The sequence below is a fragment of the Antechinus flavipes genome, chromosome 5 (genome assembly GCF_016432865.1).
Source record: "Antechinus flavipes isolate AdamAnt ecotype Samford, QLD, Australia chromosome 5, AdamAnt_v2, whole genome shotgun sequence".
Lineage (NCBI taxonomy): Eukaryota > Metazoa > Chordata > Mammalia > Dasyuromorphia > Dasyuridae > Antechinus > Antechinus flavipes.
Genome location: NC_067402.1, coordinates 218006197 through 218018327, shown reverse-complemented (window position 1 = coordinate 218018327; position 12131 = coordinate 218006197). Strand labels below are relative to the sequence as shown.

At 54.5% G+C, this 12131-nt stretch overlaps 1 protein-coding gene across 1 annotated transcript; it reads left to right on the top strand.

The window, feature by feature from the left end:
* Nucleotides 1-1254: 1254 nt before the first annotated feature.
* On the top strand, nt 1255-11862 carry NXPH4 (neurexophilin 4). The gene is made up of 2 exons (XM_052001585.1): nt 1255-1518; nt 10054-11862. The coding sequence occupies exons 1-2, from the start codon at nt 1462-1464 to the stop codon at nt 10951-10953; spliced, it is 957 nt and encodes a 318-aa protein (XP_051857545.1). The 5' UTR covers nt 1255-1461; the 3' UTR covers nt 10954-11862.
* Nucleotides 11863-12131: the final 269 nt, after the last annotated feature.

Sequence of the window (12131 nt, the reverse complement as noted above, 5' to 3'; positions counted from 1 at the left end):
GGGAGATTCTCTTGCACTGTCAGAAGGTGGGGATCCAGGAAGCTGAAAACTGGGAGAACTGAGTAGGTCTGGGGTCATGGATTAGGAATTAGGAATTAATTATGCCTTGGGGTCCTGCAATCTGGGATGGGGATCTTGGAAAGGGAAGGAACCAGGAGATTGAGAAGGGCCTGCGTCGGAGGAAGTGATGGGACAGCTCTGGGACCGGCCGGGCTGGTGGGAGGGGGGCCTCAGGCTGCTGTGGCGGCTATGTCGCTGACGGGGATGGATGAGGGCCCGGTGGCTCATTCGGCCAGGAGATGAGAATCATTGATCACGGGCGGAAACCCCGTCACGTTTGTCAATAGGACTGACAAACGGCTAGAGCGGGGTCAGACACCCCCCCTCCAGTTCTACCCCGGAGGACTAGGCCTATCCTCCTCCTCCAGACGTCTCCCTTCCCCCATCTAGTCCTCCAGCCTTCACCACCCCAAAGTCCCTTACTCTATCTGGGCTCCACTCCACCAGCCACAAACACCCCTTTAAAAGCTTTTGCCCACCCACCCCTCCCAGTGCCTCTGCTCATGTCCTGACTCCTTGCCCTAGATCCCATCCTAACTCTCCTCCTCTGGCCCCAGTTCAGCTCCAGGCTCTCTGAGGACATTTCCATTCACTTCACGCTCCCCATTTTAAAGCTGGCTAATCTCAATCTGGATCCCTCCCTCCTAAAGTCCCTTGAACGACAGCTACCTCCCGGCTCCTTGCCCCTAGTTCATCTCAGGTACCTGATGGGAGCCCTTAATGCCGTCTTCTATGTTTTCCTAAAACCTTCTGCCTCCCCTGCGATAAGACACAACTCCCTCAAGAAGCTCAGTTGACACTCCTTTGCCAAGCACAAAACCCCCATTTCAGTATCCTCAGAATCAGTCCCATAACCCCAACTCTCTCGCATCTAGGCACCCTAGACTTCACTCCTTCCTTCCTTCAAGAAAAGGAAATATTAAGGGGCGACAGCTCCTGCCCTAGCTGCTAGGGCCCGAGACAGGGGGGCGTGGTCCTATTGGGAGGGGGCGTGGTCCTTCACGAGTGGCCTTGGGGCGTGGTTTCCAGACAGAGGAGGGGTGAAAGTCACCTTCTCTCGTCACCCCCCCTCCCCGCGTTCTGCGGGGAGGGGGAGGTGGGGTGTGGAGGGCGCGGCCCGGGATTGGTGGGACCCAGAGTCCCGCCCCCCCCGCCCGGGTGCCAGACTGAACTTTCTCCCCCCGCCCTCTCCACCCCCCCGTTCGTTCTCCCCCCAATCTCTTTCCTTCTCTCTCCTGCGCTCAGTTCCCCAGGTCCATCGCTCAGCTCCTCTCCTCTTTTCCTCTCCTTCCCTGTCTTCCTTCTTCCCTAGTCCCCGGCGCCCACACCTGGGGACTATCCCCCTGTGGCGCCTGCCTACCTCTCCCCAACCCTTGCTCCCCACCCTTGAGCCCCGGGAAGATGCGGCTGTTCCCTGGATGGCTGGCCCTGCTCCTCAGTCCCTGGTTCCTGCGGAAGGTAGGGGGGGCGGGGGCTCTGGGAGTAGGGGGCGGGGAAAAGGGCTGGGGACCCAGGAGTCTGGGCCTCCAGGGCCCTGGGGGAATGTTAAGCGTCAGGGGGATTGTCTCGGACTCCTGGGTCCACGGGTTAGAACTGGTAGGGTCGAGGGGAGATTCCTCTGCGCCGCTCCGGTCCCCTTTACCCCCATCCCCCATCCCGGCGGGATCTAACTTTGCGCGGCATCTGGGAGCCTAGGGGAGTGGGATAATGTGGACGGCGGGTTGACAAAAAGACCCCGGTACCCCTGGACCCGCGCTTTCTTTAGAACAAGTTTATGTAGGCGGGGGCAAGGGAGAAGGGTCAGGCCCCAAGTGCTCCTCCAGAAAAGGGCGAAGGGAGCGGGTCAGAGACACAACTCGAATGTGTGAGAGACAACGGTGAGACAGAGACAGCCAGCATCTCTTAGTCCCTGTCTCTCGGTATCCTTCCAGTCGCTATCCCTCTCCCTTCGGCTTCGCTGTCTCGCCTTGTCCATTTCCCCTCTTCCTCTTTCATGCACATTTTTATGTGTTGTACCACTGTGTGCAGATATCCTTATCTGTACACACACACTAACACACACACAATGTCATAGACACAGAGCCTCCTATGCTTACAAGCTCACACACAATTTCACACCGGCACACCACCTCACAGGTTGACTGGAGATTCCCATTCCCTGCCTTCCTGGGGGGGAGGGGGGAGCAACATGTCCCCTGCCATTCAGTTACAGAAACCCGACAGCTGTAGCTTCCACCTTAGCCCCCGAGTGTGAGCACACGTGTGGGGGGTGTGCTGTGTGACTGTGTCCTTGTGTAAAAGTGCATTTGTGTGTTCGTGCACTTGTGTGTGTTTGTGAGCAGAAGTGTTTCTTGACCAAGTCCCCAGGCTTGTAGATGCAGTGTGTAAATGGATGTATGCATTGGTGTGTGATGTATGTGTTTACACATACAATCCCTGCTAGGTAAGTGTGTTCACTGTAGTATTTCTGCACCATGTTTATGTATCTGTGTGTTCCTGTGTATAAATGTACATATCTGTGTCTATAGCTGGAGATTTAAGGGACATTCTGAGTCCTCTCTGACTTGCCCCATTGCCACAGGGTTAGGGTTGGAGTGGGAATGGAGCTGCTGCACCACCCCCCAGCTTCCCTTGCCCCCAATGTGGTCCTTTCCTTCTAATCAGTTGCAGCCCTCCTCACAGCTGTTGATGGCCTCGTGTTAGGAAGAGGCAAGGAAGATAAAGGGAGGAACCTTCCTTGGGGAAGACTGGAATTTCTCTTGGGGTGTTTAATCTATTTGTGAAAGGAATCTGGGATGATCATGGGGGTAAGGGGAACTCATCACCCCCAATTCTTATGACCTCTCTTATCCTAGTAGCTTCCCTTTCAGCCAACCCAGTGCCAGGGGCTAGATCTGTTACATATCCAAAATCCCAGGCATTCAAATTTCTAGCTCCCTCAGACTGTTTGACCTTGAGGTGGGGGAGGCTGAAAGGTGACTAGGGGATGAGTTAAATTTCTAATGCTGCCACAATCATCCCCTTTTTCTCTTTCCCTCCCCATCCCAATCACAGATTCCAGGACGAAAAAGGGGCAGCTAAATAGAGGACAGGCAGTGGAAGACTATCCCCACCACCATCTTTGGGTTTCATCTTGCCAGGTCCCATGTTCAGAGAATCAGGGGAGGGCTTTTGGGTTCCCTGGGACCCCACTAAAACCATAATTATAATAAGATTTGGGGATCATACCTCTGACAAACAAGCCCACCAAGCTGGAATTCAGGTTCAACAAGGAGTGATGGGGTCTACTAACTAGAGCTTTGAATTCTCTGGTCCCAGAAGCTGATCAGCCTTCCACTTCTTTCCTGCCCTCCCCTTCTACCACCTCCAGCTCTTTTCTCCCTTAACCAAACTCCCCCAGCTGACCAAGCTGGTTTAATTTCCTTGCCCCCTGAAGGGAAATGAAACATCTGGCAGAGACTTGGGGAGAGTGAATGAAAATGATTGTGTGTGCACTGCGCACGGTGAATCTGTGTGTATCCATACATGTGAATGTATGTATCTATGGGACTGAAGATATGTGTGTGTCTATGTCCAAATATGTTTATCTCCGTGTGTACCTGTATATCTGAGTAATCTGGATCTGTGAGTATATCTGTATTTCTCTCTGTGTATATGTGTACCTATGTCTAAGTATGGGTCTGTGGTATGAGCTAGCTTGTGTTTAGAGTATATATGAGAATCTGGGTAGTTGCCAGATATGTGTCAGAGTGTGTATCCATGCCTAAATGCCCTTGGGTTGTTTTTTTAAGGGGGAAGAAGAGGGTGAAGCATGGTTCATATGCTGGAATAGCAGGGATGAACTGTCTGGGGAATATTCACCCCCTCAACACCCACAAAACCATCCTATCAATCTGCCATCCTTGGCCTATTAAACCCCAACCTTCCTCCTTATCTTTACTGCTCTTTTCTTCTTTCTCCTCTCCCCCTTATCTCCTGTCTAACCCAGCTTTCTTTTTTCCATCCATCTCATACACCTCCTTTATCTCTCTCTTATCTCTCTCTTTCTCCTTATCCATCTTTCTCTTTCTGCTATCCATTTCTCTAACCACCTATCTTTGCAGTTACTGTCTCTCATGGTTTCCTCCTCCCCCTTCTAATCTCTCTCAAAATCTGTTTGTTTTTCTTACTCTCTCGCTTTCCATTTATCTCTAAATATATTTGATGTCTCTGCCTAGTTTTTTTTCTGCCTTTTTCTATCTCTGTCTGTCTGCCTCTCAGTCTCTGAACATCTCTTTCCCTCCCCATGCAAATGAAGCCGCTTCGGGAAGAAGCCCACCCGCCAGGAACTGGGGCGGGGCAGGATCAATACTAACTAATCACTAATCACTAATTACTAATTAGCTTCTGGCGCGGAGTAGAAGCTTTCTGGGACTCTCCACCTTGGGAGCAGACAGTGGGATGGGAGTGGGAAGAAGGTGCATTTAGGCAGAACACAGGAGTCCCGGTCTTAGGGAAATGTGTCCCGAGACTCCCTGGGCACAGCCCCCCACTCCAACGGCCGAGCTTCCCGCTTTCTTCCACCCCTTACGGTCCCCTACTAATCTCTGGCTTGGCCACTTAGACACGCGTAGCCCGGCCTTGAGAAGGGAGCAGCGCACAGGGATTTGGGGTAATCTGGGGCCGCAGCTGAGGCCAGGTCGGCGGGGAGGGAAGCGAGATGGGCAGCGGCTGGGTTCAGTGGTCGCCCTACGACCAGAGCTTCTGAAAACATCGCGGCTTATAACCGGGAAGGGAAGGAGGGGAACTGAAATAAGGAGGTGAGGGAGTCGGGAGAGAGCTGAATAGCAAATAGAAATAATGAGGGACAGCAGAATAGAGGGGGCAGAGAGATACAGCTAGATATAATGGGGACAGAAAAGAATAAGTAGCAGAAGAGCAGGGTAACGGAAGAAAAAGCGAGGGAAAAGAGCGGGGTAACGGGGATCAGAGGGGTGATAGCGAGGAATGGAGCGTGTTAAGAGGGTTTGGTTGTGGGGGAGAATGTGATCAAGGGCTGTGGAAATTGATGAGTCTTTTCCCCTCTCCAGTCCCCTCCTTTCTCCCTCCCCCAAACACCTTCCTCCCCCACCCCCACCCCGCCTCGCCGGCCTCCGGCTCCTGCTTCGGGAAATTACATCCCTGCCCCCCGCCCCCCCTCAGCCCCGCGCCCCGGAGCCGGCGCCTTTATAGACACATTTATTGCAATAATAAAGTGAGGCGCGGGGCTGGGGGGGGGCAGGGGAGGGGAGCGGACCGCTCCCGGGGGGCACCCGCTCCGAGAAGCAAGGAAATAAAATATAAAATAAAATCAAAATTCAGATAGCAGTGAGCCCTGCGCTGCGGCCCGGGAGATGGGCTGGGGGGAAGGGAAAGGGGGTTAGACGCTAAGAGAGGACCTTTCAGCTCTGCAGCCCTGTGCCCTTCCTTTTCTCTCACCCCTACCCCAACCCTGAGCCTCTCCCAAGGTCACAAGGAGGCAAGAGTCATGACCTCTGGAAAGCCTTACAACCCTAAGCTTTCTATCTGCCCTTGCAAAATGGGGTAATGGGTTAGTGATCTGTGACCACTGTCAACAATCATCTTCCGATCTCTGCTCCGTTCTGGAGGTGAAGGGGAGAGGTCCCCCAGTGTGTATGGGATATAGGCTGGGCTGGGCCCCTAGGTGGGGAGAGCAACAGGGAAACGAGTAAAAGGGCCTTCTTTGAAGCTGCTGGCAAAAGTAGAGACGCTGGGGTCGGACTCTTTTTTTCTTCCACCCACACAGTGATTCGTGATCCCCTCTCTTTCCTTCTGCAGCCCTGGCCCACCCTGTGTAATTAGAATGAGAATCCTCCTTCAGGATACCCCCACTCCCAATAGCATATAACCCTCTGACACTGACACCAGTTGTCCTGATTGTCCTGTCTTAGTAGGACCCTAGAGGATGGAAAACGATGTGTATATACTCATAGCTTCAGTCTCCTTCCTCCTGGTCCCTAAACCACTGCCCTAAGATACCAGAGCGACCAACTGTGGGATGGCTACTGTCCCAGCGCTTCTCAGCTGATCTCGCCTAGGGACAAGGTGGGGGCAGGAAGGGGGGGGATCCCTGCAATGCGGCTGGGGGGGCATAGCCTACATCTTTTCCCATTCCAGACTTAGTCCCTTGACTAGCTGTCTGTATACTCATTTACAAAGATCTGTGAAGGGTTTGGGGGCAATAGCTAGAAAAGAGACCCCAGGACCCACTCATCTGCCCCTTTGGCTCCGATAGACAGAAAAATTGGAGTTCTCCCCCCACACTACCAGCCTCCTCTCCCCATTCTCTTCACCCTCTTTTTGTAATGGAGGAAGACTAGTGGGGGAGGAGTACTTGGTGGGGCTTTCCCCTCTGCAATGCCCTGGGTCCTCTCAAGCTTCTCTAATATCCCAGACTTCATCATCCCTCTACTTTCCCAATTAATATGCCTTCCTAACGCTTTTCTGTAACCCCTTTCCCGGTTACACTCAATTGCTCACATTCGGGGGCTGAAGGAGTTGAAATGAAAAGGCCCCCTTTCTCTCTCCATCCAGTATTTCCTCAGTATACCACTTCAGCTTGTAATACATCTCCCCTCCCCACCCCCACCGGCCCAAGGCTGTGAGATTCTGGTAAAGACAAGCTTCTCTTCCCTTTCCCTTTCCCTCTCCCCCCCCCCAACCCTGTGCTGTCAACCACGCTCGCCTCTCCCCTCTGCAAATGTCACCGTGCCCAATTAGCTTAATTAAACCGAAGCCTTGGTGAATGTTCGCCCCCCTCTGCCAGTCCCCCACTTGCCTCCCCCATTTAGACACTTCTGAACAAACTGCCCCACTTCGACAAGTGAAAGGAGCCCTAGTCCTCATCAGAAAGCTAAGTAGGCCCAAAGGTATCAGCAGGAGCTTCCAGGATCCAGACATACCTGGTTCTGTTTTCTTGGATCAAACTGTATCTCCCCCAGCCCCTAAAACAGGCAATGACATCAATACAGGGAAAGACAGAGACAGAGGAATCAGAGACAGAAGTAAAAAAAAAAAAAGAGTTAACAAGAATGTCGAGAGAGGTGGAGAACAGGGACAGACAGACAAAGTCAGAGAGAAATTGAGATAGAGACTCTGACCCAGAGCCTCGGAAATTTAAAAGGGGGGGAGGGGGAGAAAGGGAAGGAGAAATAGAGAAAGGAACTTAAAGACGAAAAAAAAAAAAAGATTTTATTTCATTGTATTCTCTGTTCCCATTCCTCAGTTCCTTTTTCCCATAGATATACCCCTTTCTCTGCCCAGGTCACTATCCCTTCCCCCATCCAAGGTCGGTCAGGGCACGGGCGTACACACACACACACACACACACACACACACACACACACCACATATGCACACTTTCCTTTCATCTTTTCCAGACTCCTGCAGTGAATGGGAAGGGGGAGAAAGGACCAAAGCCATGGGATTTGCAGGGATCAGAGAAGGCGAGACAGCAATTTGTCTGGGATCAGACACCCGGTGTGAGGAAGGAAGGATGGACAAGCGCCTCTCAGACACCCCCTCCCAGCTGCCTCAGGACCCCCAGTTCCCAGTCCCTCCCCTATTTCAGCTGAGTTTGTCTCTGGGGAATTGGCAAAAACCTGCCTGGGTTCCTTCCTAGCTGGGCTCCCTCCCTACCAGGGATGGAAAGACCTTAGGCCAGGACTTAGATGGAAGGTGGGTAACAGAATGCTTGGAAAACTGTAAGGGGCAAGAGGCAGGGGGAGGCAAACAGGGAAGGGCTCGGAGTGGGTGAGAGAAAGAAACGTAGCTTCGATCGTCCTAGAAAAGAGAATCAGTCGGACCCGAGGCAGGCTCTTCGGTCGCGGCACCAGCCGCAGCCTGGATTTCTCATCTACTGTGTGGGCAGCGGAGGGGTGGGGATGAGGGGACGCTTGGTTTCTTCTCCGCAGGGCAAAAGCACGAGCCCAGTTCGGGGCTAGCGCTTCTTTTCCGCTCCTCTTCCTAGCCTAAAGGGCTAAACCATCCCTCGCTGGCTCACCCCTACTTCCGCGGCTCAAGGGGCTGGCTTTTGGCCCCCGACCTTATCCCGTAGACCAAAGGGCTCACAGGCTTTTCCAATCACATACACCTCCAGTCTAAGAAGTCCTAGTTCCCTCATCTTCCCTCGCTCCCACCCCCAGCTCGAGGCTGTTCCTTCGCTCTCCGCCTCAGCTCTCCTTTTCTTTCCCTCTTTTTCGTTACCCCGTTCAGTGCTTAGTCTCTGTCTCTCACGCTCTCCCCACCCCTCGCCCCCCTCACCTGGGCAGGGCTGGGGGATGGGAGGAGGGGGGGGGCGATAAATATGTATGATGAGCAGGCGGCGGCGGCATTAATAACCCGGGATCGCAGCGCTGCGGGACTGAGGCGGCGGCGGCGGCTAGACGGAGATTCCGGCTCATCTGTGGCTCCCCGCCCCCCACACCGAGGCTCCAGGGGCCTCCGGCCCCGCACTGGAGTGTACACACACAGCGTGTACAAACACACCGCGAGTTCACACATGGTTTGTACACACTCCCAGAACACCTCGAGTGCACAAACACAATGTACACCCCGTGTACACACTTCGCCCTCGGCGCCTCACACGGAGAAAACACACTGTTGGATTCGCACCAGTGTAGACACGCACACTCACACACACACACGCACCGTTCCCTTCCTCCTTCCGCTCCCCCAGCCTCCCAGCATCTCCATATTTCTTCACTCTGCCTCTCTCCTCTCCTCCTTCATTCCCCGCACCCTCTTCTCCCGCGCCCCCCCTCCGCCTCCGCCCCCGGATAATTGATGGCCCGGGCTTGGCCCGGCCGCTCCCGCCTCTCGATCCATCTTGTACTCGCGCCAGCGCTGTCTCACCGGATCGGCCGCCACCTGAGACACGGAGAGACAGGCAGGAGGAGAGAGGGAGGCGGGGGCGCCAGCTAGGTAGCGGCCGCAGGCGGGGCACACCGGTCCCTTCTCCTTACTGCTTTCCTTCAAGTCTTGGGGCAAAAAGGTTTCCACCCCTGCCCTCTCCAACGGGAACTGGCGGGGGGGGGGTCTCATTTTGGGCACAGTTGGAGTTGGGGTTCGGTCTTCGAAGTCTGACCGCTCCGCCGCAACCCGCTCCCCAGAGCAACTTTCGGAGGACTCCCCCAGCCAGCTTCAATCTCTTGCTCCGCAGCGCCCCCCTCTGACGGGGAAAAAAAGTACAGCGGGCAGCTTGAGAAGGCAGGGAGGCAGCGCAAGCCGCTGAGGGAAGAGGCGGCTCGTGCCGGCCTCTTCTTCCCTGCTCCCACCCCCCGCCGGGGTCGGCATTGGCTCAGCCCCATCTGGCCCGGTCCTGAGTTGCTGAGTCGCAGTTTCCCGCCTCAGTCCCCCGAGACTACCTCCAGATTTTGATAGATTGCTGCCCCCCTACCCTGATTAATGAGCAGACACGGGGGCCACAGATGGAGCTGGCCGTACTAGGCGGCTTTCCTCGCTTCCTCCTACCTCCCTGCCCTGTTTAACTTTCTCCCCACAAACCGAGAGCCTGACGTCCCTTCTCTTCTCCAAAAAGGGAAGAAGGATAGAGAGGACAATTGGTTCAGGAACAGAGGGGACTGGGGATGTCTTAGACGAGGCCGAAAGAGCATAGACAGGGTTCAAAGAAAAAGCAAAGAGAAGTATGAGACAAATGGAAAATAATGTATCTTTGGCTCGTTCTCCGACGGTTCACAGAAAGAGAAGGGGCAGGAGCAGGGGAAGGGGATCCTGATTACCTTCCCAACCCCTCCCTCTTTCTCTCTCTCTCTCTGTCTCTCTCTCTCTTTGTCTCTCTCTCTCTGTCTCTGTCTCTCTCTCTCTTTGTCTCTCTCTCTCTGTCTCTCTCTCTCTCTGTCTCTCTCTCTCTTTCTCTCTCTCTTTGTCTCTCTCTCTGTGTCTCTGTCTCTCTCTCTCTGTCTCTCTCTGTCTCTTTCCTCTCCCACTCCTCAGGCCTCCAGTGCACAACTGCCGGTGTCCCGGACCCCTCGTTACCTGGAGCTGCGTCCTGCTGGAGCTGGAGCAAGCTCCTCAGGCCGCCTCTTTCCGGCCCCGCGTTCCTCTGAAGGCTACGGCGCTGCCGACACCTGGAACTGGGCCTGGCCAACTAACTATACCGGGGCTGGGGCTGGGGGGCCGGGCGGGGCCGGGGCAGGCTTAGCCCCCCCAGCACAACGCACCAAGAGGAAGCCTTCGGTCAAAGCAGCCAGAGCGAAGAAGATCTTCGGTTGGGGGGACTTCTATTTCCGGGTGCACACCCTCAAGTTCTCTCTGCTAGTGACTGGCAAGATAGTGGACCACGTCAACGGCACTTTCAGCGTTTACTTCCGGCACAATTCCTCCAGCCTGGGCAACCTAAGCGTCAGTATAGTGCCACCGTCGAAGCTTGTAGAGTTTGGAGGGGTCCTGCTCACCGGGCCGTCACCTCACCCTCTGCAGTCCACTCTGGCCCTGGAGGGGGCGGCCCTCTCTGGGCTAGGGTCTCCCCTGGGGGTGCCTTCGGGGGGATCGCTAGGGATGCCGTCGGGGGGAACCCTGGGAGGTGCCCTCGGGGGCGCGCTGGCAGGTCCCCTGGGTGGAGCCCTGGGAGTCCCCGGGGCCAAGGAGTCGCGGGCTTTCAATTGCCACGTGGAGTATGAGAAGACAAATCGAGCCCGGAAGCACCGCCCTTGCCTGTACGACCCATCGCAAGTGTGCTTCACGGAGCACACTCAGAGCCAGGCCGCGTGGCTCTGCGCCAAACCCTTCAAAGTCATCTGCATCTTCGTCTCCTTCCTCAGCTTTGACTACAAACTGGTGCAGAAGGTGTGCCCGGACTACAACTTCCAGAGCGAGCACCCCTACTTCGGATAACAATTCCCCTGCTTCCCCAGCTACTGCCCTTTGCTTCCCTCAAACCGAATCCTCCCGTAAAGGAGGGTGTCGGGGAGCCCCTCATCCCAAATATATTCCCACATTCCCTCTGCCCCGGGATCGCATCAGATGAGGACGACAGCTGGGCAGACAGGGAAGCCTGGGCGCCACCTGGCCCAGGGTGAGGGAGGAGGGGCTTTCATTCGGGGGGAAGAGCGGTGGGAACTCCCACGGGAGTCCTCGCACATCTCTCCTTCCCTACAGATCACCTCTCTTTTCCTTCACCCTCTTAAGATTTTTCCTTCCACCTCGGAAAAAGTGTTGCTGCCCAGGACTCCAGACACTTCACCTTAGCTCTGTCCTCTTCCAGTCCGTCTCCCTTCCCAGAAGACCCCAGCCCCTCCTTCCCAATCACTTTCACTTTCCCCAGGGGGAGGAGAGAAGAAAAGGGGAAATAGTTCAATGAGAATTTCTATTGCTTTTGCCCTAGGCTTTAGAATCTCCAAAGCCAGTGCTGGTCAACAGCTCCTCCCCCAACACCTTCTAACCTAGCTCCCTATAAATCCAGTCCACTACCCCAAGATGTTTATACTCCAGTTCTCTTCTAGTAATTCCTGGCCACATATAATCCTGGCCCACCCTTGTAATGTCTAGCCCCCACCTTTACTATGCCTGATCCCTTATGATACCTATTCACCTCTCTGTGAGCATCCAAGTCCCTAGCTGGGGCAGGAGAAAAGTTAGAGCTGAAAGGATGGGGAGCTGCTAGTCCCCTGCTGACCTTCCTCAATGGGCAGTGGTGTCCAGCCCTATCCTGCTTCTCCTTCTTGCTGCTTCTTATTTTTCTATGCCTCTCCCACCCCCAAGTCGGATGAAAAGGGAAGAAAAATAAAGTCAAATCCAAATGAATCTGTGTGAACCCTTTCCAGAGGTGGCTGGAGTTGAGAGAAAAGGTGGTACCATGAGGATCACCTTGGCCACCTCCTTCTCCACTCTGGGAGTAACTGGAGAAACTGAAGTGGGGATGAAGGTGAAAAGAGAAAAAGGAGGAGACTGAAATCAGTTTTGAGAGGGGAGGGACACTGGAAAGAGAGGGCAGAGCTGCTCCTTGAGAAAAACGAAAGGATGTCTCTAAAATCAGTGAAAATACACAGTTCCTTAAAGGAAACATTGCAGAG

Coding starts and splice junctions, on each gene's coding strand:
- NXPH4 (XM_052001585.1), top strand. CDS start 1,462: ATGCGGCTGTTCCCTGGATGGCTGGCCCTGCTCCTCAGTCCCTGGTTC. Junction 1,519..10,053: donor GTCCCTGGTTCCTGCGGAAG/GTAGGGGGGGCG, acceptor CCCACTCCTCAG/GCCTCCAGTGCACAACTGCC.